We start from the raw sequence: 27,244 nt of genomic DNA, 5'->3' as shown, positions 1-27,244 counted from the left end.
CGGCTTATGTCCTTTTCTTTCTTTTGTATATCCGTATGTATGTATACGCAAGTATGGAGATTTAAAAATATTTTTTGCGTTTTGTATTAATTCAAATGGGGATGAATAAGAAAACTGTAAAGGTTTATGCTATGATAAACAGCAATCGATTTAAGTGGGATTAAATAATTTTAGAGAGATGTACAAATGTAATGCCGAAAAAAATTATTTGAGAGTTAAAATCAATATGCGTGCCCACTGTATCTTGCTCAGTTTTTATACTCAGTTGAGCAGAGCTCACAGAGAATAATAACTTTGATTGGATAACGGTTGGTTATACAGGTATAAAGGAATCGAGATAGATATAGACTTCCATATATCAAAATCATCAGTATCGAAAAAAAATTTGATTGAGCCATGTCCGTCCGTTAACACGATAACTTGAGTAAATTTTGAGGTATCTTGATGAAATTTGGTATGTGGGTTCCTGGGCACTCATCTCAGATCGCTATTTAAAATGAACGAAATAGGACTATAACCACGCCCACTTTTTCGATATGGAAAATTTCCAAAAACACAAAAATGCGATAATTCATTACCAAAGACGGATAAAGCAATGCAACTTGGTAGGTGAGTTGAGCTTATGACGCAGAATAGAAAATTGGTAAAGTCTTGGACAATGGGCCTGACACCGCCTACTTTTAAAAGAAGGTAATTTAAAAGTTTTGCAAGCTGTAATTTGGCAGTCGTTGAAGATATCATGATGAAATTTGGCAGGAAAGTTACTCCTATTACCATATGTATGCTTAATAAAAATTAGCAAAATCGGATGACAAAAACGCCCACTTTAAAAAAAATGTTTAACTAAAATTTTAACAAAAAATTTAATATCCTTACAGTATATAAGTAAATTATGTCAACATTCAACTCCAGTAATGATATGATGGAACAAAATACAAAAATAAAAGAAAATTTGAAAATGGGCGTGGCTCCGCCCTTTGTCATTTAATTTGTCTAGGATACTTTTAATGCCATAAGTCGAACAAAAATTCACCAATCCTTGTGAAATTTGGTAGGGGCTTAGATTTTAGGACTATAACTGTTTTCTGTGAAAAAGGGCGGAATCGGTTTAAACCACGCCCAGTTTTTATACACAGTCGACCGTATTTCCTTTCGCTCGGCCGTTAACACGATAACTTGAGCAAAAATCGATATATCTTTACTAAACTTAGTTCACGTACTTATCTGCACTCACTTTATCTTGGTATAAAAAGTGGCCGAAATCCGACTATGACTACGCCCACTTTTTCGATATCGGAAATTACGAAAAATGAAAACAATGCCATAATTTTATACCAATTATGAAAAAAGAGATGAAACATGGTACATAATTGGATTGGTTTATTGACGCAAAATAAAACTTTAGAAAAAACTTTGTAAAATGGGTGTGACACCTACCATATTAAGTAGAAGAACATGAAAAATGTATGCAGATCGAAGTCAAAAGTCCTTGGAATCTTGGCAGGAATACTGTTCGTGGTATTACATATATAAATAAATTAGCGGTACCCGACTAATGATGTTCTGGGTTACCCTGGTCCACATTTGGGTAGATATCTCGAAAACGCCTTCAGATATAGAGCTAAGGGCCACTCCCTTTTAAAACCCTCGTTAATACCTTTAATTTGATACCCATATCGTACAAACACATTATAGAGTCACCCCTGGTCCACCTTTATGGTGATATCTCGAAAAGGTGTCCACCTATAGAACTGAGGCCCACTCCCTGTTAAATAAACATTACCACATTTCATTTGATACCCATATCATACAAAGCATTCTTGAGTCACCCCTGGTCCACCTATAAGGCGATATTTCGAAAAGGCGTCATCCTATAAGACTAACGCCTACTCCCTTTTAAAATACTCATTTGGACCTTTCATTTGATACCCATGTCATACAAACACGTTATAGACTCACCCTGGTCCACCTTTATGGTGATATCTCGAAAATGCGTCCACCTATAGAACTGAGGCCCACTCCCTTTTAATACCTTCCATTTGATGCCCATGTCATACTAACACATTCCAGGGTTACTCTAGGTTCATTTTCCTACATTGTGATTTTCCCTTATTTTGTCTCCAAATTTCCCAGCTGAGTATGTAATGTTCGGTTACACCCGAACTTTGCTTTCCTTACTTATTTTTAAGTTATTAGGGGGACTCATGTAACCGTATAAATGCCTTATAAAGTGTGTAAACGTATAAATTTATCTAGTGCGTAAACGAGCTGTCAAATTTTGTATGAAAAATCATTTACACAATTTGTATAAATTTACGGGCACATTTCATTGTGTAAACGCGGTAAACTTAAAGGAATGCAACCTTGCAGACATTACAGCAGGCATTTTCATCAGAAATCTCCAACATCAGCAAGTAAAGGCGTTTTAGTTTTGATTTTTCACTTAATCTTGGCATTTTAATTTGTATAACAATCAAAAAAATTTTGTTTGGCAATAATACAGCTGATAAACAATCAAGTTTAACAAGAGGATTACTAGGTGAGTTCATATAACCGCGTGTTTAAATGGATATAATTTTACACCTTATAAGTTTATATGCTTTCATGAGTCCCCTATTATTTTTCTCGCTTTTGCTATTTGTTTATACAAAGCAAACAAAGCACATTAATTAAAGTTTCAATTATGAGGTTTTAAAATGAATCACCTATTTATTTGAAACAAAGAAACAGTTTCTAAGATATTTTTCACCTGTTCAAAAGTACACAAAGACGTATTTCTTGGAAACTTAAAATTGGAGATTTAGTGGCGGATGGAGGAATTCTTTTTAGGTTAATTTCCAAGTCTTATTCTATTGGGTGCCTCTCCGGAGTTTCTCATTTCGTCTTTATTCATTATTCTTCATGCATACATGATTGCATTTACATGGATGTGTTCATTGTATTTAATTAAGAACTACGCAATGTTGCATTAACAGCTTTACAGCTCGCTAAACCTGATAAGGATCTACCTCGATCATAGATAACACAAATAACTAGTCAATCTTCAGAGGATCACATTCTGGTTCGTCAACACACTCCCCAGGTATCTGCCGCAATTCACTTATGCGGTGGACCTCAATCACCTCGCCATAGGGAGCTGAGTCAACTGAGAATTGTTTATGTCCCTTACGACATACCTATCGTTCCCTAGAATTTTATGTGTCACATAAGGACCCTTATAGCATGGTACAAACTCCTTATTACTCCCAACAGGAGTACCGACACTTTCCACGACAACGCAAGCGCCTACTTTGTATATCTTAGTCCTAGATTGGCCCTTACGGGACAGCTTGGCTTCGTATTCTTGCCTACTTTTAATCAAGGCAGCTTTATTACAAATTTGTACCTCATCCGGAGATATTTGGCATTTGAAAACTTTGGTAATTTCGTCTTTTATTACACCTATCTGCTCAACACCGAAAAGGAGCCGACTTGGTGTATCCCGACAAGTGCTATGTTTTGAGTTATTTATGGCATATTCCACCTCAAGTAGCTTTTTGGTCCAGACGCCATGGGTCACTTCGTCAGTAAGTTTACCTTACTCACTCTCTCCACTTCTCCGTTGGCTTGTGGAGAGCAGACAGCAACTTTTATAAGCCCTATATTTGGCTTTAATAAGAAAGCACCAAACTCTAACGACGTAAAGTAGGTTCCCCTATCGCTAATAATTCTTCTCGGTCTATAAAGTATTTTTCTAAAGCAGCAATGACCTCTCGAGTACTCGTAGAATTGGTGGGATAAAGTTTTACAAATTTAGTGAGTGCATCTACTAGAAACAAAATCCGCTTTCGCTTTGACTTAATAGACTGCAGTGGCCGAAAGTGATCTATATGAACTGTGTCGAACGGCAAAGGAGTTTTGGGGTTAGCATACAACGTCCTTTCCCTCGCTTGTGGTGGCATAGCGTACGTCATGTATTTCAGACAGTTTCTGATAAACTTCTCCTTTTTTGACCTCATGTTTGGGAACCAATAATACATGCACAGTTTGCTCAGTGTTTTGTCCACTGACAGATGACCTATCTTTTCATGTATCAAACGTATAACATTCTCCTCTATCTCATAAGGTACGTAGTGAGTACTTTTGCCTTTTGGGTTTTTCTTATAAACAAGTCCATCTACTTAGTCGTAATCTGTTACTTCTTGTTACTCCAAACCACTTCGAATTGACTCAATGCCTTTATCATTATCCTGGGCTACCTGTACGTGGAATTCAATGTCATCCATGTTTATGATAGAAGAAATCTGTCTTCTACTTAGTGCGTCCACGTGGCCCATGGAAGATCCTTTCCGGTGTTGTATTTTGTAATTGTAATTTTGGAGCTCTAGAGCCCACCTATCCGCTATATGCGGATTAAGTGTTTCTTCTCAAGAGTCATCGTTACTGAATTGCAGTCAGTTACTATTGTAAACGGTATACGTTCAAAATACGATCTAAACTTTCTTAATGAATATATTGTTGACAATGTTTCAAGTTCGAAGCTATGGTATTTTTATTCAGCACTTGAAGCAGTATTGGAAAAATACGAAACTGGGTGAAATTGTGTGACATCCTGACGCTGCAGTAATATTGATCCAAAAGCTATGCTGCTGACATCACAATGTAATTCCGCTTCCCGTTCGGGACTGGGCCCAGACTGCAGTTTTTACTAACCTAGATTTTAATTCCTTGAAGGCCTCAAGGCAATTTTCATTAAAGTAAAATGGCGAATCTCTCTTCTGTAGATTTTGAAGCGGTTTAGCTATTTGGGAAAACGATGGTACGGAACGAGGAAGGTATGGGAAAAGGCCAATACATGACTGCAATTGCTTCGCATTTGTAGGCACAGGGAAGTTCTGTATGCTTTTAATATGTGAGTCGTTCGACCGTATTCCCGAACGGAAACGGTATATCCGAAGTAATCGATTTCCTCACATCGGAATCTACATTTATCCAAGTTAAGCTTCAAACCTCGTAAATTAAATAATTCCAAAACCTTTACCAGTTGCTCGTGGTCTTTAAACGTCTCAGTAGCAATAAGAATATCGTACATATAGACATCAATATTCCTATTATCAAACATATCTCGAAAAATACTACTAATAAAGGAGTCATCTGTACTTGATGGAATCCACTTTTCAGTTCCAACACCGAAAAGAACCTCTGCCCCTTTGCAGGCACTTAATTCAGTCGTAAGTTAATGGGAAAGGGTTATTATCTCTAGCGGTTAACTTCTTTAGTACCCGATAGGCGACATACATTCGTATTCTTCCATTTTTCTCTTTTACCAATTCGATTTCGGAAGCGTAGGGATAATCACTGGGTCTTATGATCTCCTCTTTGCCCAACTCGTCTATAAAAGGTTGCACATAGGTTCGCTCAGCGTAGGAGAGTCTTCGCGAAGGACAATGGAAGGGAATGTCAGAGGTTAATAGGATTATAATTTCATATTTAAAGGGCTTGGGTTTTATGTCAGAATTGCAGTTGGCATAATCAATAATTTGTTTCAACGCTTCATACTGGGCTTTAGGCAGGTTGGGATCTATGTTAACTTCGCTGTTGTCATGAGAAATATCAATACTAACAAGTAAGGATGGCTAAGTTCGGATGTAACCGAACATAACATACTCAGCTGAGAGCTTTTGAGACAAAATAAAGGAAAATCGCCATGTCGGAAAATGCACATAGGGTAACCCTGGAATGTGTTTGTATGACATGGGTATCAAATGGAAGGTATTAAAGAGTATTTTAAAAGGGAGTGGGCCATAGTTCTATAGGTGGACGCCATTTCGGCATATCGCCATGAAGGTGGACCAGGGGTGACTCTACAATTTGTTTGTACTATATAGTTATCAAATGAAAGGTGTTAATGATTATTTACAAGGGAGTGGGCCTTAGTTCTACAGGTGGACGCCTTTTCGAGATATGGCCATAAAAGTGGACCAGGGGTGACTCTGTAATGGGTTTGTACGATATGGGTATCAAATTAAAGGTATTAATTAGGGTTTTAAAAGGGAGTGGCCCTTAGTTGTATATGTGAAAGTATTTTCGAGATATCGACCAAAATGTGGACCAGGGTAACCCAGAACGTCATCTGTCGGGTACCGCTAATTTATTTATATATGTAATACTACGAACAGTATTCCTGCCAAGATCCCAAGGGCTTTTGAATTCGCCCTGCAGAACTTTTTCATTTCCTCCTACTTAATATGATAGGTGTCACCCATTTTACAAAGTTTTTTCTAAAGATATATTTTGCGTCAATAAACCAATCCAATTGCTATCCAATTACCACGTTTCATTCCTTTTTTCATATTTGGTATAGAATTATGGTATTTTTTTCATTTTTCGTAATTTTCGATATCGAAAAAGTGGGCGTGGTCATAGTCGGATTTCGGCCATTTTTTATACCAAGATAAAGTGAGTTCAGATAAGTACCTGGACTAAGTTTAGTAAAGATATATCGATTTTTGTTCAAGTTATCGTGTTAAGGGCCGAGCGGAAGTACAGACGGTCGGCTGTGTATAAAAATTGAGCGTGGCTTCAACCGATTTCGCCCGTTTTCACAGAAAACAGTTCTCGTCATAGAATCTATGCACCTACCAAGTTTCATCGCTTTAGCCGTCTTTGGTAATGAATTATCACACTTTTTCGGATTTTCGAAAATTTCGATATCGAAAAAGTGGGCGTGGTTAAAGTCCGATTTCGTTCATTTTAAATAGTAATATGAGATGAGTGCCCAGGAACTTATATACCGAATTTCATTAAAATACCTCAAACATTTACTCAAATTATCGTGTTTACGGACAGACGGACGGACGGACGGACATGGTTAAATGAATTTCTTTTTTCGACCAGATCATTTTGATCTATAGAAGTCTTTATCTATCTCGATTAGTTTATGTCGTTACGGATTACCGTTATGCGAATAAAAGTAATATACTCTGTGGGCTCTGCTCAGCTGAGTATAAAATTGTCAAGTAAATTGGTAGCAGGGGAGTCAGGAGACTCTAGAAAGTTATCGGCAATAGCTTCATTTTGGTTATATGTATTTACCAATAGGTTTGTTCAGCATTGTGATGGCAGAATGTGCATCGGAACCAGTTACAAATCGATTAATATTATGTATGATGGTTTCGACATTGCCTCTGATTTTTTCTACCTTTATATTAAGTCCCTTTCATGTTTGTCCCCTCATTTCCATACGAATTTTTGACCCACGGAAAAGTCTTTTTCGGTAACTTCCCCTTCAGCTAGACGCTTGATACTTAGAACATAGTTCAGATCTGGGAGACATTACAATGCAAGCGAAAAAAATCTGCTAGGTTGGCGCACGGATCGAGATATACTGAAAATTAATTTTAGGAAGGAAATTTTGCGATCGACTTTTAACTAACTTCTCTTTGATCCAGAGACTTGAAACTTAGCACATAGTTTGCAAGTCGGTGGCACTGCAATTAGTGGAAAACAAAATGCCGCCAAGTGGCAGACGAATCGAGATAAACGAAAATCCCTGAAAAACCGCAGGGAATCTTGCGATCGATTTTCAAGTAACTTCCCGGTGAGCCAGAGACTTGAAACTTGGGCCGTGAGTCAAAAAGCGGTGACAATGCAATATTTGATCAAAAAAAAAAAAATTCGCAAGGTGGCGCATGGATCGAGATATTAAGAAAATTTGTTTTGATTTGAGAATTTTTCAATTCATTTTTAACTAACTTCCCGGTGACCTAGAGACTTGATACTTGGCACACAATTTACAGAAGACAAAATTCCGCTAGGTGGCGTGCTAAGTGAGATAACTACAAATCCATAAAAACCGAGGGGAATCTTGCAATAGATTTTTGAGTAACTTCCCGGTGAGCTGGAGATATGAAACTTGAGCCGTAAGTCAGAACCCGGCGACAATGCAATATTCTATCAAAAAAATTCCGCTAGGTGGCGCATGGATTGAAATATTAGGAAAATTAATTTTAATTTGGGAATCATTCAAACCATTTTTAACTAACTTCCCGGTTACCTAGAGACTTGTAACTTAGCACATAGTTCGAGACCCGGTGACAATACATTTTATAGAAAACAAAGTTCCGCTAGGTGGTGTGCTAATTGAGACAACTACAAATCCCTGAATATGGCGATCGATTTTTAAGTAGCTTGCCTGAGAGCTAGAGACTCGAAACATGGCACTTAGTTAGAGGCCTGGTGACAATACAACTTATAGAAAACAAAGTTCCGCTGGGTGGCGCGGTAGTCAAGATAACTGCAAATCTTTTAAAATCGGGGGGAATCTTGCGATCGATTTTTGAGTAACTTTCCGATCAGCTAGAGACATGAAGTCAGTCAGAATCTGGTGACAATGCAATATTTTATAAAAAAAAAAAAATCCGCTAGGTGGCGCATGGATCGAGATATTAAGAAAACTAGTTTTATACTGTTTTCACACAAAAACTTAATGATCTCATTTCACCTGCTAATGAAATCGTAAATTTTTTGCTTTCACACAGAAGTAATTGCTCGATTAGTATGAACGATGAGACATACAATCATGGCGGAACGATACAAGGTGGGAGCATGGTGACATACCTACAAACAAAAAAAATTCCATGTACTTGTAAATTCGATGGACAAATGTCAAAATCGTAGTTGATGTATCAAATCAAATAAAAAAGGTTATAATCAGCTGTTCGATGCGGCCACCTTGTATCGTTCCGCCATGCAGACAATGACATTTGATTTTTGACTTCAAGAATTAAACATTCAGAATTTCAAAAAGGCAGAATTTTAAAAAGCAGAATTTAGAAAGCAGAATTTTAAAAAGCAGAATTTTAAAAAAGCAGAATTTTGTTCAAGCAGAATTTTTTTGCAATTTACAGAATTTTGTCACCCAGAATTTTGTAATACAGAATAATGACACGCTCGTGCGTTGGTTCTATAGGAGGACGCCTTTTCGAGATATCGCCTTAAAGGTGGACCAGGGGTGACTTTGGAATGCGATTGTACGACAAAGGTGTTAATGATTATTTAAAAGGGAGTCGGCCTTAGTTGTATATGTGAAGGCTTTTTCGAGATATCGACCAAAATGTGGACCAGGGTAACCCAGAACATCATCTGTCGGGTATCGCTAATTTATTTATATATGTAATACCACGAACAGCATTCCTGCCAAGATTCCAAGGAATTTTGATTTCGCCCTGCATAACTTTTATATTTTCTTCTACTTAATATGGTAGGTGTCACACCCGTTTTACAAAGTTTTTTCTAAAGTTATATTTTGCGTCAACAAACGAATCCAATTACCATGTTTCATCTCTTTTTTCATATTTGGTATAGAATTATAGAATTTTTTTCATTTTTCGTAATTTTCGATATCGAAAAAGTGGGCGTGGTCAGAGTCGGATTTCGGTAATTTTTTATGCCAAGATAAAGTTAGTTCAGATAAGTACGTGAACTAAGTTTAGTAAAGATATATCGATTTTTGCTCAAGTTATCGTGTTAAGGGCCGAGCGGAAGGACAGACGGTCACTTTGTATAAAAACTGGGCTTCAACCGATTTCGCCCATTTTCACAGAAAACAGTTATCCTCATAGAGTCTATGCCCCTACCAAATTTCGCAAGGATTGGTAAATTTTTGTTCGACGTATGGCATTAAAAGTACTCTAGACAAATTAAATGAACAAGGGCGGAGCCACGCTTGTTGACATAATTTACTTATACACTGTAAATATATTAAATTTTTTCTTAAAATTTGACTTTAAATATTGTTTTTTTAAGTGGGCGTGTTCGTCATCTGATTTTGATAGTTTTTATGTAGCACACATATAGTAATAGGAGTAACGTTCCTGCCAAATTTCATAATCATATCTTCAACGACTGCCAAATTACAGCTTGCAAAACTTTTAAATTATCTTCTTTTAAAAGTGGGCGGTGCCAAGCCCATTGTCCAAAATTTTACTAGTTTTCTATTTTGCGTCATAAGGCCAACCCACCTACCAAGGTGAAATTTTCGATATCGAAAAAGTGGGCGTGGTTATAGTCCGATTTCGTTCATTTTAAATAGCAATCTGAGATGAGTGTCCAGGAACCTACGTATCAAATTTCATCAAGATACCTCAAAATTTACTCAAGTTATCATGTTTACGGACAGACGGACGGACGGACATGGCTAAATGAATTTCTTTTTTCGCCCAGATCTCGATTAGTTTATGCCGTTACGGATTACCGTTATGCGAACAAAATTAATATACTCTGTGTGCTCTGCTCAGCTGAGTATAAAAATTTTAAGAACTACCTTTATATACATAAATGGTCCAAAAAATAGAAGGCAATTTTTCCTTTAATACAGACATAGTCTTGTTGAATTTTGACTAAAATAGCTCCACCTTTATAGTTTTAAATCCCAAAATTATTTTACAAGAGCTATTGTTAAAGTTTTTTAGTCAAAATTCCACAAGACTATGTCTGTATTAAAGGAAAAATTGCCTTATATTTTTTGGTCCATTTATATAAAGGTAGTCCTTAAAATTTTGTATCGCCTTTTTATTTAATTACGAATAAATATTTAGCTCCAATGGGTTTACACTTCGATATCGTATCAGCATACCCCTTTGCCATCTGTTTTGGGACCAGTGACTCCTTTACAAAACGAACCGTTCTACCGGGGTCAAACAGAGAAAGCACTGTATCAGACATAATTCTAAATCTACTTTAGACGTTATATTTCCCAAGTTGAACTTATCGATGATGTCATCTTGGTAGTCTTCGTCATCACTTACAAAGGCTATATCATCTTTGAAACCGAACGCATAACCTTAAATGATTACATACAAAGTATATACTGTGCATAAAGCAAATATGCAAAGAAGGCAATTGGGATAAGGTTTACAACAACTAAGGCGTGAGGTGGCTGAATACGTTTGTAACACTTCAACCATCGTAGGAGTGCGGGTTCAAATCCCACTTTCGGGAGAAAAAGCTTTGAAGGGATTTACAAGGTATAATCGAAACAGCTGTCGCCTTGTCCGCCCTGATGTCACGTTGTTTGAATTATTAAATAAATTATAAATTAAAAAATTGCTTCAAATAAATGTTTTAATACATTTAAAGCAATAAGGGCAATCCCCGCTTAACTCATGCAAAAATAGAATTTGAGAACAAAAGGAAGACAGCGCAAAGCAAGTAGCCGAGCACAAGCAACTCGGTGCTTGTGTGTAAACTGCGACGAAGTGAAAACGGCAATAACCCAACGGTGTGGCAAATTTGAACCCACGCCTTTTCCGCTTGGTCGATCATGTGGACCTCTCGCCTTCGCTTAATCTCGCCCAGTCAAATTGGGACGTCTACGGAGCAAGCTTCAGGGTATGCGCCCTTTTTAGCTGGTTCATCTGCTTTTTCATTCCCATATGCCCTGAGACCCAATATAGATGTATGCTTCACCCTGTCCCGATTCGCCTTGTGATTGATGACGCTATACTACTATGCACGTATGGTCGGCGATCAAGCTGCCCGAAGCACCGAGCCTGGTTGCAGTTTTCAGCGCTATATTCTTTACTACCAAGTCTACAGGTGGAATGTGCATAATGGCATACACTGTAGCCATCGGTGTTGTTTTCAGGGCTCTCGTAATGCTAGGCATTGATAATCTGTATAACCTTCTAATTTTTTGAGGTAGGTTGTTTTTTGTGTGGCTTTCCAACAAACATTCACGTTTCATTTGTCAACGTGTTGGTAGTTTATTGTTTTCGTTTTATTTGTTTGCGTTTGCCAAACAAAGGGAAATACTGAAATTGGTTATGAAATAAATGAACACACTTCGAGTCAGTAATGTGGTATGAGAAAAAATGTTTACTCTAAATGAACAGCTTGTCAGCTTCAAGCAGTTTTTGAATCCATTCATTTGACCTAAAGAAAACCAAGCATAAGCGATATACCCTAAAAAGGACAGTTTTTGTGGGGTATATAATATATATACCACCGATCTATATGCGGTATTCGAAAAGCTCCTTATCTGACCAATCGTTCGTGGGAGATATATGCTATATATACAACAGATCTCATCCATTTTTTCAGACAACGATATACGAATGCACATGGTGAATCGGTTGTATTGGGGATATATGCTATAGTGGACCGAACCGGCTGGTTCCGACAATTTCGATATATTAAACCCAACCATCCTTAAAACAATCTCGTCATGATTTCGAAGTATTTTTAATTTATTAAGTCTGCATACTCTCTCTAATTTTTTGAGGTAGGTTGTCTTTTGTGTGGCTTTCCAACAAACATTCACGTTTCATTTGTCAACGTGTTGGTAGCTTACTGTATTTGTTTTCGTTTGCCAAACAAATGGAAATACTGAAATTCGTTTTGAAATAAATGAACACTTATTTTTTATGTGGGTTTTGGCCGCGTCCTGCTTTAACGACTTCGAGTGAGTAATGTGGCATGAGAAACCCTTTTGACTCCGACTGAACAGCGTATCAGCTTCAGACAGTTTTTGACGGTTCCGACAAATGTCTAACCGGACACTTAATACACCCGCTCACCAAATTTAATCATGATATCTCAAAAATTGAGGGACTAGTTTGCATACAAACAGACAGACCGACAGACGGATATGGCTAAATCAACTCATCTCTTCATCCAGATCATTTCGGTGTACTTATTAGTGGGTATATCTATTTTCCTTTAAGGACTTACAATTCTGAGATTCGTTACAATGTTAATATATTATTTCATTTTCATGAAAGGTATAAAGAGGCGATTGGCACAGTATAAATCAAACGTCAAACGACGCCCGATTTCATTTACACATAAAACTGCGGTATGGCACACTGTGCATCGAGCGGACACTCTCCCAACTTCGTTAAAGAATCCATCTTACAGCAAGAAACAAATTACCCCTGGCGTTACATATTATAAACAATCCACCAAATGTACGACTAAACTATAAGACAGATACTGATAAAGTCGCGCACCTTTACCGACATTTAATTACAAATAAATTGGTACTAAACTCCACTCCTAAGCAAGAGGATGTATAAACTAATGTTTCTCATTTATTATTACTTAGTTTTATCAAGATTTTGTTTATAGAATGTTATTTGTTTATATAGGTTTTGCAGTTTTTTTCCCTGAGAACGGTTACCGCTGAGTAACCGAAATATATCGGATTGTTTTAAGAGAACTTGTTTTTTTCTTAATTGACCTCGAGCCGGCAAAATAAATAGAAATATATTGATTCTTCATATTTAAAACATTGATTTTGTTTCTCAGATTCTTCCAATAACTAATTGTCAACAAGAGTCATTGTGAGATCCTTTTCATCTCGCGCTTCTAGCGCCGTGATCAATGAATCATATGTGCTCGGTAAACTGCTCGTAAACATTGAAATTATTCAAGTTTCCACAAGATATTCTCGCAAGACAGCCCAAGCATCCTTTGCATACTTACAGCTGCATTTTCCGAAACATTTCCCTATCTTCAACCACCAATCCAATAACAATTGAAGCATCCGTGAGGCATCTGGAGATTCGCGAACAGGACCTTCATTGACATCCCAAACGTTTTCCTTCTTCATAATAAGCTGGTATATTTCCACAGCTCGTAGTTATCGCGATACAATTTCGTAATCGCCAAATTTAGATCAGCCATATTGTAAAGTATCAATAGAATTACCGAAAAAAACAATTTAAAAATTAAAAAATTTCACAATACAGGCCCATAACCTATTGCAAAAATATTAACTTTTAATAAAACAATTCTATATTAAGTATTTAGATTCAATTAAAGGAATGAGAAAAATTTTCAGTATTCTAATAAAATGTCTGACAATTTATTATGATATTTAGATGTTTATCATATACAAAAAGTATATGTAAATGTGAAATAAATACTAATCAAAAATATTAGCACACACTTTTCCCCTTACTGCTACTCTGCTGCTGTGCGACTGACTTTTGCTTTGTTCCATAACCTGCGCAATTCTCATGAATGATCCATTCGAGATGACCTGTGGAAATATTTTGGGCTTCTAGAGCATCCATGTAAGCTTTCATAACACTCTTGGGTGGTTTATGGTTTTTTGTATAAATCCAGAGGTATTCTAAATTTGGGAAGAGAAAATAATGTTATAAATATGTTTATATGTGATTTTTGAATGACATGTAAAATTGTGATTATGTTCGTCCATTTGTCCTGTATTTTTCGAAGTTTATTAAAGGTACAAATGAAGTGTTGTTCAGGGACTATGTTGAAGATATGTGTGGGCATGATTTACCCATATCCCTTTTGGAATTTGGTGTGTTAATGAAATAATTACGATTATTTAAGCCGCCTTCATTTCAAAATTAAACGGCGGCACGCGCCACCCTTATTCGCAGCCGTGCGCGGCGAGTGGAAAGGCGCAAATTCACAAGCACTGCCATCGTCAGCAACGATCCTTTTTTCAACGAATTAGTCAAGCATTATTACTCGACCACGGACGCGCTCCTTTTGGACATCTTTGAATACCAACCGTGTCTATACATATATTCAGTTTGCATATACATATGTATGTATATTGAAGTTACTTTTGTTTTGAATACTGTCAGTCTTAAAAAGTGAAGGTTCAAAGGTTAAAGTTAAATCATTAAATAATTTTGCACTATTAATAAATTACAAAGTGAATTTATAACGTTTTAAGAGAAAAAGTCTTTTAACTGAAGAAAGAATTCATGCAGAGTGAAGCGAAGAAAGACCAGGTGAGACTTGTTCAACGATGTTGGGCCATCTTCAGTGTCATCGCTTTTTTTTTCTGATTTCAACCGTGTCTAAAAACCAACAAAACAAGGGTATTAATTATCTCTTCATCATCGGATGCAGTGATCTCTTATCTTCGTGATATCGGCAAGTGTACATGTTTTTTAGAAAAAATAGCTAAAACCTATTGCAAATACAAATACACGAAGCCCAACAAAACAGCTGTCGTTTGCTTAATGTTTGACGGATTTTAATTTGAGAGTTGATGAAAATCCCATATTAAAAACTTGCCTACCTATTGTTGTTTGAGATTCTTTCTAGAGCTAACGTTGCAAGTTTGAGGAAAAGGCTAACGTTAATTTGGGATTTTCAATTAGAAATCTCAAACCCATCAGAAACATGGCCGGAATAGTGTGGAATCAAGACGATTTTCGTACATGTTTCTTAAGTTGTAGTGAAGTTTGAAAAAATTTTTAAAAAGTCTTTGGTCCCATAAGATGAACAATGCAGAAAACCAAATTGGGAACTAAATATTTCTACAACTTTTGAGAATTTTCTGTTCTGTTACTTCCTCGGAAAAATTGCCAATTGAAACTTATTGTTAGGGCCCGGATTTCTATGCAGTTGCATATTTTTTTGGGTAAGTCACAGGAACTGAAAGAATGTACAATTTTTCGAATCAAGAAATAAGTGTAAAAATGGCATTGATTTGTTAGTATATGGGGTATTCCATCCCATTTCGACCAATTTTGAACCCGACCCCTTTAGAATTGGCTGAAAGTTTTTCTTCTTTTTCTAGCTTACGAAAGACGTTTTTCAGAAGTTTTTCAAATTTTTTCATCCAACTCAAAAAATGTTATGAATTTAAAAAAAAACACCGTTTTTGTTTTCAAAATGCTATAACTTTTTCAAAAATTTACCGTTTGGGATCTTTTTTTTTTTAAATTTGTTTTTAAATGTACTTTTCGGAAAAAATTCAAAAAATTTTTAAAGGATTTTTTTGTAATTTTTCAGTTTTTCGAGATTTTTCGAATTTCGCCTTTTTTTCTCATAAAAAATTTCAATCAATTCTGCAATCATCCCCACTAATCCCGGAGTGGGCCGAGAATTTATTTTTTTTTTTTTATTTAATTGAAAAAAAACTTTAAAATTGTTTTTGTATTTTTTCCAAAAAGTACATTTAAAAACAAATTTTTGAAAAAAAAGATCCCAAACGGTAAATTTTTGAAAAAGTTATAGCATTTTGAAAACAAAAACGGTGTTTCTTTTAAAATTCATAACTTTTTTTGAGTTGGATGAAAAAATTTGAAAAACTTCTGAAAAACGTCTTTCGTAAGCTAGAAAAAGAAAAACTTTCAGCCAATTCTAAAGGGGTCGGGTTCAAAATTGGTCGAAATGGGATGGAATATATTTTTGCATATTTTGTGTTTAATGCATATATTTCCATATTTTTTCATAAAGGTATATTTTGTAATAACTCCAATTGACCTTATGGCCGTTGACCTTATGTCACCGCACCATCACGTTAATGCATTGTCATCGAGCCTTGATAAGTGTGCAAAGTTTCAATCAAACTTATGGCCATTCAAAGTGGTAATAAGGCAAATTGACCTTATGTCACCGCACCATCACATTAATGCATTGTCATCGAGCCTTGATACGTGTGCAAAGTTTCAATCAAACTTATGGCCATTCAAAGTGATAATAAGGCCAATTGACCTTATAGCCGTTGACCTTATGCCACCACACCATCACATTAATGCATTGCCATCGAGCCTTGATACGTGTGCAAAGTTTCTATAAAACTTATGGCCATTCAAAGTGGTAATAAGGCCAATTGACATTATGGCCGTTGACCTTATGTCACCGCACCATCACATTAATGCATTGTCATCGAGCCTTCATACGTGTGCAAAGTTGCGATAAAACTTATGGCTATTCAAAGTGATAATAAGGCCAATTGACCTTATGGCCGTTGACCTTATGTCACCACACCATCACATTTATGCAGTATCATCGAGGCCTGATACGTGTGCAAAGTTTCAATCAAACTTATGGCCATTAAAAGTGGTAATAAGGCCAATTGACCCTATTGCCCTTGACCTTATGTCACCGCACCATAACATTAATGCATTGTCATCGAGCCTTGATACGTGTGCAAAGTTGCGATAAAACTTATGGCTATTCAAAGTGATAATAAGGCCAATTGACTTTATGGCCGTTGACCTTATGTCACACGTTACATACAAGCCAGGCTAATAAAAGCGTGTTAATAAAAAACGTTCTCCTTGTACAAAACATTTTTGCGCCCAAATAGGGAAGGCTTTAGCTTTGAAAATTTTAAAGAACAATTTATCTTGTTTGAAAATAAAGCCATCAAAAAAGAAGACTGAAAATTTTATGTATGTGTACATATGTGTGTATGGATTTGCAAATAATTTATTGGTATTTTACTTTTAAAAGTGCTTAACTATTTATTTTATTGTATACTTTAAAAATGTATATATATGTATGTATATTTTATTAATTTGGAGTCTTTCACACTAAGAGTACAATATATCCATGCGTTAATTAAAATCTTTAAAAAAAGTAAAAACTAATAAAAAAATTAAAAAAAGATATGAAAAGTGTTTTTGCACATTCTATATGAGTTTAGTGCATATTTTTGATTTTTTAGGTCATATTATATGCGCATATTTTCCAGCTCATAGTGCATAAAAATCCGGGCCCTACTTATTGTAATACTCGTAATATACCTTTCTCTTCTCTGCTATGCTACCGAAGACTTCCATAAAACAACTTTAATCTTTATTACCTATCAATTTGTTCATTTATTACAATGAAAAATAGTTAGTAGTTTGAAAAATGATTAACAATGTATTTCATAGAAATAAGTAGCCATATTCTTTGAAAAAAATTTATAAAAATATTTTGTAAAAAAAATTGTTAAACAAATGAATTTAATTAAATTATTAAAAGAAATAGCAAAATGTAAAAAAAATTATAAAAAATTATTAATTAAAAAAGTTTAATTAAAAAATAATACAAAAAAATCAAACTAAAAAATGTGTAAGGTAATCAGCAAATAAGTTAATAAATTATAAATATAAAAGTTTTAATTAATGCAAAAAAAGGAGTTTTAAGACAATTGGTAAAAACGTAAAAAAAAAGAAATTAAAAACTTATAAAACTTGTTAATAAAAAGGAAAATAGAAAACATTTTGATTAAAACTTGATTTGAGAATTCGAAAAACAACTTTTTTATATAGAACTAGTAAAACCATATATGTAATACTCCTATATTGGTAATAGAAAATGCTCGCAATGTGTTTTGAATTCGAAATCAAAACAAGACAGCCTATAAAATTTTTGTGATTGTAACAGCATGAGTGTGACAAGAAAAAATTTAAATTTAGGTACATTCGATTATTGAATACAAAAAGAACAAGTAAGAAAGGCTAAGTTCGGGTGTAACCGAAGATTACATACTCAGCTGAGAACTTTGGAGACAAAATAAGGGAAAATCTCCATGTAGGAAAAAGAACCTAGGGTAACCCTGGAATGTGGTTGTATGACATGTGTATCAAATGGAAGGTATTAAAGAGTATTTTAAGAGAGAGTAGGCCATAATTCTATGGATGGACGCCATTTAGGGATATCGCCATAAAGGTGGACCAGGGCTGACTATAGAATTTGTTTGTACGATATGGGTATCAAATGAAAGGTGTTACTGAGCATTTTAAGAGGGAGTGGGCCTTAGGTCTATCGGTGGACGCCTTTTCGAGATATCGCCATTAAGGTGGGCCAGGGGTGACTCTAGAATGTGTTTGTACGATATGGGAATCAAATGAAAGGTGGTAATGAGTATTTTAAAGGGGAATGGGCTTTAGTTCTATAGGTGAACGCCTTTTCGAGAAATCGCCATAAAGGTGGACCAGGGGTGACTCTAGAATATGTTTGTACGATATGAGTATCAAATGAAAGGCGTTAATGAGTATTTTAAAAGGGAGTGATCCTTAGTTGTATATGTGAAGGCGTTTTCGAGATATTGACCAAAATGTAGTTCAGGGTGACCCAGAACATCATGTGTCGGGTAACGCTAATTTATTTATATATGTAATACCACGAACAGTATTCCTGCCAAGATTCCAAGGGCTTTTGATTTCATCCTGCAGAACTTTTGCATTTTCTTCTACTTATATATATCGATTTTTGCTCAAGTTATCGTGTTAAAGGCCGAGCGGAAGGATAGTCGGTCGACTGTGTATAAAAACTGGGCGTGGTTTCAAGGATTGGTAAATTTTTGTTCGACTTATGCCATTAAAAGTACTCTAGACAAATTAAATGAAAAAAGGCGGAGCCACGCCCATTTTGAAATTTTCATTTATTTTTGTATTTTGTTGCACTATATCATTACTGGAGTTGAATGTTGACATAATTTACTTATACAATGTAAAGATTTTTTGTTAAAATTTGACTTAAAATTTTTTTTTAAGTGGGCGTGTTCGTCATCCGATTTTGCTAATTTTTATTTAGCTCACATATAGTAATAAGAGAAACGTTTCTGTAAAATTTCATCATGATACCTTCAACGACTGCCAAATTACAGCTAGCAAATCTTTTAAATTACCTTCTTTTAAAATTGGGCGGTGCCACGGCCATTGTCCAAAATTTTACCAATTTTCTATTTTGCGTCACAAGGTCAACCCACCTACCAAGGTTCATCGCTTTATCTGTCTTTGGTAACGAATTATCGCACTTTTTCGGTTTTTCGAAATTTTCGATATCGAAAAAGTGGGCCTGGTTATAGTCCAATTTCGTTCATTTTAAATAGCGATCTGAGACGAGTTCCCAGGAACCTACATACCAAATTTCAGCAAGATACCTCAAAACTTACTCAAATTATCGTGTTTACGGACGGACGGACGAACGGACATGGCTAAATGAATTTCTTTTTTCGGCAGATCATTTTGATATATAGAAGTCTATATCAATCTCGATTATGCGAACAAAGTTAATATACTCTGTGAGCTCAGCTCAGCTGAGTATAAAAACGTATAAACAGCAATATATCGGCACTATGATGTTTGGGAAGCATTATAGTATTATATATACGAGTAAAACAAATAAGCAAAGACAATTTTTAAAAATAATTTGTAAAAAAACTAAGTATTTTTTTTTAAATGAGCATAAAAAAAATAAAAATAAGTAATTATTAACAAGAACAAAAAAATTTAAAAAATTCATAAAATTTGTGAAAATGTAAGAAAATAGGAAACTTGGTTTCATTAAAATTAGTAAAGAATATTGGTTAAAAAAAAATACTTCAAAACAGAAAGAAATAATTTAGAAAAAGACTTATAAAAATAGAAATAATAAGTAAAAAATTTAGTAAAAGAAGTCTGTGAAAAAATTTTGCAAAATTAAATAATAAAAAAAAATTATAAAAACTGTTTCTTAAATAAAATTGATACAAAACTTAGTAAAACAAGATTTTTTACTCCATACATTGCACGGCACTGTGGACTCATTTATTCTCTTTGACGTCCACACGGACCGGCCAGATCAACTATACATTGCAATATATTTTAAAATACGTGTCCTGTATATGAGAGAGTCGTATTAACGTGTGTTTTCTTTCTGCCTTTATTGCATAGAGACTGAGAATAAGTCGGCTGAAATAAATTTAAGTAAAATAAGACACTTAGGATTCGAAAAGGTTTTCACTGGTACTGATTTTCCACCAATAAGAAAACCACTTCTATTTATTCTTATATCGCTCAAATGATCTTGCAGACTATTCACTTTCGGTGACCAACATGCATAATAGGACACAGATACAAATCGAAATGGTTACACAAAATAAAAATTACTAACCGTCGTGTTTTTTCGATGGTAAATTCTGGCAGACGTAGAAGATAATATAATCTTTGCAATACGATAGAATTTTGTAAATTGGAGGACGGGCTGCAAAATATAAATGAAAGTTATAGTTTAAATTTCTTAGAAAGATATGATTATAGTAACTTACAACCTCGTTCATCATATATAACTTGAAATTCTCCATCCGGAAGGCATGTAAGTGTTCCGGTATTAACCTCTACGTAGTCGCTAATAAATGTGAAAAAAATGTGTTAAACTGCTGTGTATATTTTCAAACTTGCTGTTGTTTACAAGAAGAGTATGTCAACGTTACTACTAGCTGAAAGAGGAAGCTTGGCGCCTTTGCAGAAGGAAAATAGCATGGACAGAAAGGCATGGGTGCGAGGAGCATGAGCTATTAGTCACGAGGAATGATGCCTGCAAATTTAAGCAAAAAAAAAAAAACCGACGACAGACGAAAGGTTCTTATTCCGGGGTAAAATATTGTCAGAATGAAAACGGTGACCTTTTAACCGATGTTCAGAGAGTAATTAGATTATGTAGGGTATACTTCTCTGACTTTCAAAATGAAACCAGCAATGTACATATCGCCCAAGGAAGATGATGCCTTTGAGCCCGCCATCGATGAATTTATGGTTCCTCCACTCGACTATGATGAAATCAGAATAACAATAACCAGCGGACCATGGATATGTATATCCTCCGGAGATCTGACTAAACTGAGAACAAAATGGTATAACCTTGCGCCGAAAAATGTTATGAGCCCGTAAAGCATGTAAGGACAACATAATTTAATCTCATCATCCTCAATGCAGCTTCAACACAAGAGGTTTTGAGTATTCGTCAGATCCCTAATCAATATTTTCGGAACCTTAATCATCAGCGCTGCATGAGCCTTGTTGAGGTCAATCATTTGGGCAGACCAGCTCTCCAGTCCAGTGTTTACTACGCTGATTTGTGGCTTAATTTCTAACTTCACAAGAAATTTACCCCTAACAAGCATGTCTAGGTCATCTATGCAGGCAAACACTTGGCAGCAATTATTTTCGAGGTCCCAGTGTAGAGTATGCTGTATACTGATTTGGCTTGACTCTGAATTGGAAAAATGTTCCATCATTCCTTGTCAAATTTTTTTTGAACACGAACCGGGTTGGGTGTTGTGCCATCTTCGGTGTTATTTTTTGAGAACAAAAAGGAAACAAATATTTTGCCTATTCACTTGGAATTTGAAAAAAATTTCCTTTGACACAAAAGTCGTCCATTTTACGCCCTGTCGAAAAATCAACAACACAAAAGACAACATAACTTTCACCTAAAACCAAAAGCTTTGCTTGGAATTAAAAATACTTACTCTATGTCTCTTATCTGGAACCTCTTTATCCTATGAACGTTGTTAGGTCCAGGAGTGTAATCAATTTTATTGCAGCGATAATTCTCATCGTACACGAAGGGATATCTACTATGCAGATACCAGCTACCTTGGAACTGTAAATAATTAAAACATAAGCTTTTAATATTAAATATATGTGTAAGTAGGCTTTCCAATCTATATTTTATGTGCGAATAAAACTAAATTATTCCACTGTTTTCCCAACGTTTCGCTAATATTTTTATTTTTAGCATCATCAGGGGAATATTTATTAATTTATCTGTTACAAACAATATATACAAATTATGAAAATTAGTTTTCAAAACAGACATAAAAAACAACAAAGAAAAACAATTTGGTGAATAGTTTAACATTTAACAAGATAAAATTACGTTATTTTGTCATTAAATCAAAACTTTTGTAAAAAACATAAATCATCACAATATAATCATTACCATCTGACTATCATGGTAGCTTTGTCAATACTAAAAATTATTAGGGGGACTCATGTAACCGTATAAATGCCTTATAAAGTGTGTAAACGTATAAATTTATCTAGTTTACGCAGGAGCTGTCAAATTTTGTATGAAAAATCATTTACACGATTTGTATAAATTTACGCGCACATATCATTGTGTAAACGCGGTAAACTCAAAGGAATGCAACCTTGCAGACATTACAGACGGCATTTTCATCAAAAATCTCCAACATCAGCAAGTAAAGGCGTTTTAGTTTTGATTTTACACTTAATCTTGGTATTTTTTAATTTGTATAACAATGAAAAAAATTTTTTTTGGAAATAATACAGCTGAAAAACAATCAAGTTTATCAAGAGTATTACTAGGTGCGTTCATATAACCGCGTGTGTAAATGGATATAATTTTACACCTTATAAGTTTATATGCTATCATGAGTCCCCCTATTGTTTTGTAAACAAACAATGTAAGCGGCCGCTATGTTTTCCGTATCTTCGCGTTTATTGATCGTCTTTTCTCGTCTTTCCATAATTCGCAGGCTCTCAAGTGTATACCTTGTTGCTTCTCTCTTTTCCTTATCAATAATTTTCGTGTTGGTAAAGTCAGCTGAGTGTCCACTTGTTAATATATGTTGCGCTAGTGCTGTACTTGTTTTTTTGTTTTCTGATATCCGCTTCATGCTCGCCTAGTCTAACCGAAAGAGGTCGTTTTGTAGAACCAATATATATTCTTCTACATTCGTCGTTTTCATCGCCTTTGCATGTTACCTCGTATATAACATTGTTTTGTTGTTGGTGTTCTAAGGGATGCTTTGTTCTTGTATATATTGTGGACATGGTTTGGTTTGACCTGTAAGATAGTACTGTGTTAGGTGTTTTGACTATGCTGTGGTAAACATTTTCGGTGAGTCGCAGTATGTATGTTACGCTGAAGAATTTCTTTTGTGTTTGTGGTTCCGAATTTGTTATTATTTGGTTGTGGCAGTTTCTTTTCATGAGCTCCTGGTCTATTAATTCGCGTATTAGACTTTTTGGATAATTATTTTTGCTTAGAATGTTGTTTAGTTTTTCTAAGTTTGTTTCGTGAAATTTATTGTGGCTTACGGCCAACACTTTACTTATAAGGTTCTTAGCCGTGTTAATTTTGTACTTTTTTGGTTGCGATGAAAGGTAGTTTATCAGCCGCCCGGATGAAGTGGGCTTCGCATACCAGTCAAGTAAAAGATTATGATGTTCCCTGTGTATGCAAACTTCCAGGAACGGAATTTTGGAATTCACTTCCATTTCCATCGTAAATTGTAATTTATTGTGGTACTTATTTAAAATTTTTAAAATTGTGTTCGCATCATTTCGTTTGATTACTGCGAAAATGTCATCCACGTATTTGCATATAAATTTGATGTTTACGTTGAATTGTTGTTTCAGCTCAGAAATTGTATTGCCCAGTATGTCGTCCATGATGATGTCCGCAATCGTGGGAGAAATGGGATTGCCCATGGGCATTCCAAAGGTTTGTGTGTATAAATCACCGTCAAACATAAAATAATTGTTTTCTTTCAAACAAAAATCTAAAATTTCGTGAAACTTGTAAACAAAGAGATGACATCGAAAGACACTAGAACTTCTTCTTCACACACTTGTATGTTTGATAGCCTGTCTTTTAGAATAAATGAGTTTCTAATATTATATTTGTCTGAAATCAACGATTTTAAAATTTCGCCAATGTGTTTGGATAGTTTATAGCAGGGGACCATAACTGAAGAAGTAATTGGACGTAAAGGAATTTGTGGTTTGTGAATTTTCGGTAATCCGTAAATTCTTGGCGCAGCGGCTGCAGAACATACAAGCTGTTGTTTTTCCCTAAAGGTGATGTGTTTACTTTTGTACAGATCATTGACTATTTTGTTGTTTTTCTTTTGGAGAAAGTTTGTTGGGTCAATCCTTGTTTTTTTGTATGTGTATTTGTCTGAAAGGAGTTGGTTCATTTTTTCTTTGTACTCACTTTTATACATTGCCACCGTTTTGTTGCCTTTGTCTGCATCGGTTATAATGAGCTCGTTTTTGTGTATTTCTATAAACCTTTTTGCCTGGTGGAAAGCTGCTAATATAAATTTTTCCGATGTGTTATGCTTTATGCTGCGTTTGAATTGCATAATTCTATTGCTTACTCTGCTTCTCGCTATTTCTTTTTCTTTTTCATTGGTTAGTGATTGGATCAGTTGTTCGAGTTCGGCTATCAGGTGTATTGGTGAGAAATTTGATCTTGTTGTTGGTAAAGCAAATTTTCTTCCTAGTGAGAGTATCCACTTTACTTCTTCAGGGAATTCTAGAGTAGTTTTTTTAACGAACCAATCATCGTTAGTTGTAACTCTCAGTTTTTTCATTAGTTCGTATTTTAGCTTTTTGATTTTGCCTTTTAGCGTTGATCTCTTCTGTTCTGCGATCCTTTGACTAAGTAAATTTTGTTTAGTTACGAACCAGTTGAGTTCTTCTTCACTTAACGTAAATTTTAATTGTTGATGAGCCCGAGTTAGTGTATCTTTTGTAATTTTTAAGTTTATGTTCGTTTGCGTTATTTCCAAGTTTAATATTTTTAGAAGGAAGATTTCTTTGAATTTATACATTTGACGTATTATTCGTTCAGAGCTGGTTTTTATTTGCAAATGCTTGATCGAGTTTGTCAAGTGATAGGGAATAAAGCCATACCGCTTACATTCTAGAAGGAATTTCAGTTCTTCTCTTTGTTTTGCTAAGTTCTGCTTTTGTTTGCTGTATTGTTTTAAATTAAGACAAGTGACGTCTCCATGTTTGTATTTCATGTGCTTATAAGCTATATAAGCTTTTAAAATTATCTTAAAATCTATGCATAGCACAGTAGTATAAAATTGGCCTATCTTTATAGAGCTGACACTTAATATATTCAAGTATATAGAACTTAACTGTTGATGAGTGCACGCTTGACACATATTTTATATCAGTCCGACACAAACCATCTCTTTGAATTTGTCCGGCCACCAAACATGATGATGTCAAAAAAAATAAAATTGACAAAGGGGCACTGAACAAAAGTGAAATTAATTAAAAAATAATATTATATTGTTAAAAGAAACTTGGGTGGCATGAGTATATATTTTGATTGCATTTTATTTTATTTTTTCACTTTATATTTTTATACTCAGTTGAGCAGAGCTCACAGAGTATATTAACTTTGATTGGATAACGGTTGGTTGTACAGGTATAAAGGAATCGAGATAGATATAGACTTCCATATATCAAAATCATCAGTATGGAAAAAAAATTTGATTGAGCCATGTCCGTCCGTCCGTCCGTCCGTCCCTCTGTCCGTTAACACGATAACTTGAGTAAATTTTGAGGTATCTTAATGAAATTTGGTACGTAGATTCCTGGGCACTCATCTCAGATCGCTATTTAAAATGAACGATATCGGACTATAACCACGCCCACTTTTTCGATATCGAAAATTTCGAAAAACCGAAAAAATGCGATAATTCATTGCCAAAGGCGGTTAAAGCGATGAAACTTGGTGGATGGGTTGACGCTATGACGCAGAATAGAAAATTAGTAAGATTTTGGACAATGGGCGTGGCACCGCCCACTTTTACAAGAAGGTAATTTAAAAGTTTTACAAGCTGTAATTTGGCAGTCGTTGAAGATATCATGATGAAATTTGGCAGGAACGTTACTACTATTACTATATATGTGCTAACTAAAAATTAGCAAAATTGGATGAAGAACACGCCCACTTTTTAAAAAAAAATTTTTTTTAATTCAAATTTTAACAAAAAATTTAATATCTTTACTGTATATAAGTAAATTAAGTCAAAATTCAACTCCAGTAGTGATATGATGCAACAAAATACAAAAATAAAAGAAAATTTCAAAATGGGCGTGGCTCCACCCATTTTCATTTAGTTTGTCAGAATACTTTTAATGCTATAAGTCGAACAAAAATTTACCAATCCTTCTCAAATTTGGTAGGGGCATAGATTCTATGACGGTAACTGTTCTCTGTGAAAATGGGCGAAATCGGTGGAAGCCACGCCCAGTTTTTATACACAGTCCACCGTCTGTCCTTCCGCTCGGCCGTTAACACAATAACTTGAGCAAAAACCGATATATCTTTACTAACCTTAGCCCACGTACTTACCTGAACTCACTTTATCTTGGTATAAAAAATAGCCGAAATCCGACCATAACCACGCCCACTTTATCGATATCGAAAATTACGAAAAATGAAAAAAATGCCATAATTCTATACCAAATACGAAAAAAGGGATGAAACATGGTAACTGGATTGGTTTATTGACGCAAAATATAACTTTGGAAAAAACTTTGTAAAATGGGTGTGACACCTACCATATTAAGTAGATGAAAATGAAAAAGTTCTACAACAGCCCTTGGAATCTTGGCAGGAATACTGTTAGTGGTACTTCATATATAAATAAATTACCAGTACCTGACAGATGACTTTCTGGATCAACTGGTCCACATTTTGGTCGATATCGCGAGAACGCCTTCACATATACATCTAAGGGCCACTCGCTTTTAAAACCTTCATTAATACCTTTAATTTGATATCCATATCGTACAAACACATTCTAGAGTCACCCCTGGCCCACCCTAATAGCGATATCTCGAAAAGGCGTCCACCTATATACCTAATGTCCACTCCCTCTTAAAATGCTCAGTAACACCTTTCGTTTGATACCCATATCGTACAAACATTCTAGAGTCACCCCTGGCCC

General features: G+C 35.1%; 2 protein-coding genes across 9 annotated transcripts in view; one reads left to right on the top strand and one right to left on the bottom strand.

The window, feature by feature from the left end:
* Nucleotides 1–27,244, top strand: part of LOC137241060 (P protein-like) — a 408,891-nt gene that overhangs the window by 247,337 nt on the left and 134,310 nt on the right. The window lies entirely within an intron of this gene.
* LOC137241063 (uncharacterized) overlaps nucleotides 13,816–27,244 on the bottom strand; it is a 116,487-nt gene continuing 103,058 nt past the window's right edge. For both annotated transcript variants that reach the window (XR_010949899.1, XM_067768239.1), the window contains exons 2-5: nucleotides 21,986–22,119; nucleotides 20,783–20,862; nucleotides 20,629–20,718; nucleotides 13,816–14,116 (exon numbers count right to left, since the gene is read on the bottom strand). Coding sequence is in view for 1 of the 2 variants with exons in the window: in XM_067768239.1 (XP_067624340.1) it covers nucleotides 13,920–14,116; nucleotides 20,629–20,718; nucleotides 20,783–20,862; nucleotides 21,986–22,119 (501 nt within the window). In the remaining variant the exon portion in view is untranslated. The remainder of the gene's footprint in view (nucleotides 14,117–20,628; nucleotides 20,719–20,782; nucleotides 20,863–21,985; nucleotides 22,120–27,244) is intronic.

The sequence above is a fragment of the Eurosta solidaginis genome, chromosome 2, assembly GCF_040869045.1.
Source record: "Eurosta solidaginis isolate ZX-2024a chromosome 2, ASM4086904v1, whole genome shotgun sequence".
NCBI lineage: Eukaryota > Metazoa > Arthropoda > Insecta > Diptera > Tephritidae > Eurosta > Eurosta solidaginis.
This window is presented reverse-complemented; position numbering and strand designations above follow the sequence as displayed.